General features: G+C 38.6%; 1 protein-coding gene across 1 annotated transcript in view; it reads right to left on the bottom strand.

Moving 5' to 3' along the window:
* Positions 1-527: 527 nt before the first annotated feature.
* LOC122069277 (PX domain-containing protein EREL1-like) overlaps positions 528-6000 on the bottom strand; it is a 45152-nt gene continuing 39679 nt past the window's right edge. Inside the window, exon 9 of the mRNA XM_042633255.1 lies at positions 528-548. Within this exon, the coding sequence (XP_042489189.1) occupies positions 543-548 (6 nt within the window). The 3' untranslated portion in view covers positions 528-542. The remainder of the gene's footprint in view (positions 549-6000) is intronic.

Genomic DNA, 6000 nt, shown 5'->3' with positions numbered 1-6000 from the left:
ATACCATATCTGCAGTACGACGTACTGTACTCAGAGGCAGATACAGCACGGGTGACTGATATGCATAGTTTTTAAGGCGATGGTGCGACAAAGGCGTTTGAGGGCCTGCCGGAGCGCCTTAGCAATAAGGCGGGCATAAAGCGTCGCCTTATTGACTAAAGCGTTCTTGTGTACTTTTTTTTATAAAACCAATCTATTTGACTCAAATACTAGTTAAATCCTATTACTCATATGCTAAATAAATATTAAATGTTTATATTCATACCAATGTAAGATATTCATCAAGAAAACAAATCAATAAAGTGAATAAACTAAGTTCATCATCAATTCATCATCAATCATCAATCATCAATATTCAATCATCAATCATCAATATTCAATCATCAATCATCATAACATATTAACATATAATATAAATACATAATTATGAAACAAAATTATAAACATAAAGAAAAGAAGACATAAAATATACAAGTATTTATTATACTTACCTCTATGATGCCATAATGAGTGCCTAAGCCCTAAGGTCATCCACTATATTTCTACTCCTGTCAAAGAAGTAATTAAGAACTTAGAATTAAAATACATCGAAAGTAAAAATCGAGATGCCAAATTAAATGGATGAGAAGTGACTAACCTGGGGATTCTTAATCATTCTAAAAAACTTTAAACTTCAATGAAGCTAAAACATAAAATAAACTAAAATGCTAAGAATTTAGTAAACAGTGAAAGTCAAATACTTAAAAGTTCAAGGACTCAAAAAACTTTAAAGTTTAAAGACTCAAAATACGTCAAAGTTCTAAGACTCAAAGACTTTCAATCCAAATCAGTAATTAAATTAAAATCTTCTTCTTCATCTGCATTCTGTTGCTGGCTTGCATCATTTGGAGCTATGCCATAATCATCCTCAATGTTTTCATCATCACGAATATCCTCTTCACTCATCTCATCCACTTCTTCATCTGACAAATCCTCAAGCTCAACCCTCCTACCACGCCGGGTATAGCAAAGATTGGTTCCACTGGTAGATGCTGGAGCCCTCCTTGGTCTATTGTGGCCTTGGTATGATGAAGATGCTCCAAGTGCTCTATCAACATCTCTCCAAGTGATATCATTCTCAGGATGCACTAATTCATCCTCTGATTCACCAATCATCCACTCACTACTCCAATTAAGATCATCGAGCAACAATGGATTGTAGTTTCTACATTGTTCTTTTCTTTCTTGGAACCTTGCTTGAAGTCGGCGATTATATTGAATGTAGACAAGATCATTTAACCGCTGATGCTCTAACCTATTCCTCTTCTTGGTGTGAATCTGAAAAACATTAATAATATGAGGTTATCTACTTATCTTCAATAAAACCATATCAAGTGAAGTACATGTACTATTGTACTCAGAACTCAATAGTCAATACTCACAAATTCAAATGTGCTCCAATTGCGCTCACAACCAGAAGATAAGCAACAAAGACCAAGTATGCACAATGCAAGCTTTGAAAGGTCAGGAGCAGTACTTCCATGTCGAGACCACCAAGAGACTATAAATATATAATATAAAAAAATAAGTTAAGTAAAATATCAACATACAAAGTTCTAAACTAATTAGAACTTTAAAAGGAAATATACTTACTAGGATTCAACTTGTCCCTTTGTCTAATCGCCATATCCTTTGCAAAACTCCCTTGAACAGTGGTATACTTGTCAACCTGGACAATGATCTTATCTTGCAAGGTCTCATCAGGCACCAACCTTACAAGAACATCATTGAAGGCATCACTTGCTTTTTGAGCTAAGTCCAACTCATTATCAGGATTATCTGTTATTGCCTTAAAGAACTTGTTTGGATTGAGGAAAAAGGCAGCTAAATATATTGATCCATTCATCATAGTCTCACAACAGTGATCAACAATCGCTATGATTTTCTTCCAATTCCTTTCATCGTCTCCAAAATTTTTTTTGATGTTCTTCTTTGCCACTTGTATTGCCATATATACTTCAGGCATAGCAGGCAACTCATCACCATCTACAATCCTCAAGAGTTGAAGAAGAGGTTGTGATGCTCTTATACAATCCATCACACCATTCCAGAATGTTGTAGAAAACACAGTCTCAGAAGCTTTCTTCCCTGCCTCTGTAGATGCAAGCTTAGAACGGGACCATTCATCATCAACAAATAATTTTTTCAAAGATTCTCTGTGCTTGTATAAGCTCTGGAGTGTTAAAAAGGAAGAGGCAAATCTAGTCACTCCAGCCCTCACTAAGTCTCCTCCTGTTTTTTGCCTCATGGCTTCAAGAAGACGAGTGTGCCTGTAGATGAATGCAGTCAATTTCCTACCCTTCGATATAACAGACATAGAAGATCGTAATTTGCCTACTTCCTCCATCATAAGGTCTATGCAATGAGCTACACATGGACTCCAAAATAACCTCTTCCTTTTCTCCATTAGTTGTCGACCCACTGCAACATAGTTGGCAGCATTATCAGAGACTACTTGAACCACATTATCTTCACCAATCTCTTCAACCTTACTATCAAGTAGCTTAAATAACATTTCAGTTGTTTGTGATTGGCTAGATGCATCCACAGACTCCAAAAAAAAAGTCCCCTCCAGACAGTTGACAAGAAAATTAATTAGGTGCCTTCCTCTCTTGTCTGTCCACCCATCTGACATGAGTGTGCACCCATGTTTCCTCCAATATCCTTGATACTTCACCTTTAACTCATCAATTTTATCCTTTTCAGACTTCAATAGAGGCCCCCTATAGTCATGAATTAAAGGGGGCTTGAAACCTGATCCATATTGACCAATTGCCTCTACCAATTCCTCAAAACTCCTTAACTTCAAAGCATTAAATGGAACACCACTCTCATAAGCCCACCTTGCAAAGTAAGAACGAAGTTTATCTCTTTCTTCTTCTCCTCTTACTCGGTTCTCCATTGTTGTCTGATATGAACCTTTATCCCGCCTATTCTGCAACCACTTCTTCAGGAGTCCTCCTCACATGCTTATCCATGGGACCCTTTACTTGTTGTTTGGATTGTGTTTGAATGATAGCTTTATTTCTTCTTGAAGTTGTCCCAGAGCTAGGGATAGGAAATGAGACCCCCAAATCGGATACTATATTCTGTTGTGATCCCGTTACTTCTGTAGGTCCATCACTAACATCCAAATCATCCAAACAATCAAGGTTCCTCTTCCTCTGGTTCTTCAATATTGCATCTCTCATCTCTTTAGCAATTGCTTCAGTTGTTTTCACACACTTGGCTACATCTCCATAGCCACCAATAAGATGTTGCTTCAATCGTTTTATTCCTCCCCTAACATCCTTCCCACAAAGGGTACACTTAATCCAATTTCTGTCTGATACGTCAGGCCAATACCCATATTTCCATCCAGGATCAATTGATTTAGCTCTCCTTTTCGGATCCTTGCTTGGATCAATCGTTGATTGTGCAGTAGCAGCAGTACTTGTATTTTCACCCCCATTGCTACCACCAATTGTTTCCATAGATGAGTGGATTCAACTTGTCTCTTTGTCTAAGACTATAATGTGAAAAGGTAATCAGAATAAGAAGGTTGTAATCAGACTGTAATGTCTCCAAAATTATTTTAATAAATATGTAAAGCCCTAATGTTATCAAAAAAAAAAAACCTGAACCTACACTTATCAACCAACCAATCATCTTTGTCACCATAGGAAGAAAAAAAAAAAAAAAAAACTAACCATACGAAGAAGGAAGAAGCAGGGAGAAGAAAGAAGAAAAGAAGAAGGAAGAAGCAGGGAGAAGAAAGAAGAAAAGAGAAAAAAATAAAAAACTAATCATACGAAGAAGGAAGAAGCAGGGAGAAGAAAGAAAGAAGAAAAGAAGAAGGAAGAAGCTGGGAGAAGAAAGAAGAAAAGAGAAAAAAAAAACCTCACAACAGTCACCGTAGGAAGAAAAAAAAAATAATCATACGAAGAAGGAAGAAGCAGGGAGAAGAAAGAAGAAAAGAAGAAGGAAGAAAAGAGAAAAAAAAAACTTCACTTACAAAGTTACAAACCAGCCAACAGTCACAGAAAGAAAGAAAAAAAAATCATACGCAGAAGGAACAAGCAGGGAGAAGAAAGAAGAAAAGAGAAAAAAAAATTCACTTACAAAGTTACAAACCAGCAAACAGTCACAGGAAGAAAAAAAAATCATACGCAGAAAGAAGCAGGGAGAAGAAAGAAGAAAAGAGAAAAAAAAAAAACTTCACTCACAAAGTTACAAACCAGCCAACAGTCACAGGAAGAAAAAAAAAATCATATACAGAAGGAGCAAGCAGGGAGAAGAAAGAAAAAAAGAGAAACAAAAACATGCAAAATCAGAAATTTAAAATACAAACTAAAAGTCTAAAACATACCTGGAGAAGGAGATGCTGCCGGAGAAGGAGATGCCACCGAAGTCTGTCGAAGGCTGTCGAAGGAGAAGGAGATGCCGCCGAAGGCTGTCGAAGGCTCGCCGAAGGCTGTCGAAGGCTCGCCGAAGGCTGTCGAAGGCCGTCGAAGGCCGTCGAAGGAGAAGGAGATGCCACCAAAGGCTGTCGAAGGCTGTCGAAGGAGAAGGAGATGCCGCCGGATGTCGTTGGATGTCGCCGGATGTCACCAGTCTGTCGGAGGAGAAGAGAAGTCGTCGGAGGAATGATCGTCGCCTTGTCGGACGTTGGGGCTTGGGGTTTTGAGTTTTGGAGGCAAAGTGACTCTGAGAGAGAATGAGAGGCACGGTTTTGATTGGGTTTGGTTTTTTTTTTATGGTAAGGGTTTTTAGTTTTTATATGATTTTTTATCCAATGCATCACATGTGCATTAGATTTTATACACCTCCCAATAATAATATGTAATTTGGAATCTTCAGAAAAACAAATTTAAAATTTATTTTTTAAATATCCAGTACATAAGGCAACCGCCTTGCACACTAAGGCGCTATAAGGCGTCGCCTTTCAGCGCCTTAGTGTAAAAGGCGGTCGCCTTTCACACTACTCCTGAGTCGGCTGACTGCCTTACTTCCACTGGACCGCACCAGCGCATTAAAAACTATGGGTGGGAGTGACACAAGATCAATAGGCCGCTTAAGCTGAACTCCAAGCAAGATCTCAAAAGGAGTACGACCCGTTGTCTTGTTCATTGAAGTATTGTAGGCAAACTCAGCAATGTAGAGGATGGAAGGCTATGTCAATCTCGAACCAAACATCTCAACAGATTTCCCAAGCTTCTATTCACCACTTCTGTCTGTCCATCAGTCTGTGGATGAAATGCAGTTGAAAAGTTCAACTATGTATTTGTTTTCAGCCACAATGTCTTTCAAAAGTAACTCATAAACTTGACATCACGGTCAAACACAATGCTATTGGGTAGCCTATGTAGTCGCACTACTTCCTTGAAATAGAGCTTTGTAACCTGATAAGCATCAAAAGTCTTGTGACATGGTATAAAATGGGTCATCTTAGAGAAACGATCCACAACCACCATTATAGAATCATATCGCTCTATAGTAGGGGGTAGTCCAAGAACAAAGTCCATGCTAACATCAAGCCATGGTGCATGAGGAACTATTAGTGGAGAGTATAAACCTGTGTTTTGCTTTCCCCCTTTTGCTAACTGACATACACGGCATCTCTTGATCACATGATCAACATCCTTTGCAATGCACGGCCAATAGTATCAATCCGTCACCTGTGCAAGAGTCTTATTCTTCCCAAAATGTCATCCCAATCCTCCTCCATGTAACTCCCGTATGATATGATGATGTAGGGAAGAGTTTGGAATGCACAGCCGTGTGCCAAATAATAAATACCCATCATGAATGGAGTACTTTAGGTTCTGTCCGCCCTGTTGCAACTCCTCCCATAGGCAGTACTGAAATTAGGATCAAATGCGTACTCTCCTCGTATCTGATCAATGCCTGAAAATGTATTAAGTGTGAGCACTTTCCGGCTAAGTGCATCAGCCACTGTGTCTGCTTTTCCCACCTTATACT

This window comes from Macadamia integrifolia, unplaced genomic scaffold, assembly GCF_013358625.1.
Source record: "Macadamia integrifolia cultivar HAES 741 unplaced genomic scaffold, SCU_Mint_v3 scaffold571, whole genome shotgun sequence".
Classification (NCBI taxonomy): Eukaryota; Viridiplantae; Streptophyta; class Magnoliopsida; order Proteales; family Proteaceae; genus Macadamia; species Macadamia integrifolia.
The sequence above is the reverse complement of the archived record's forward strand: the minus strand, read 5'-3'. Positions and strand labels throughout refer to the sequence as shown.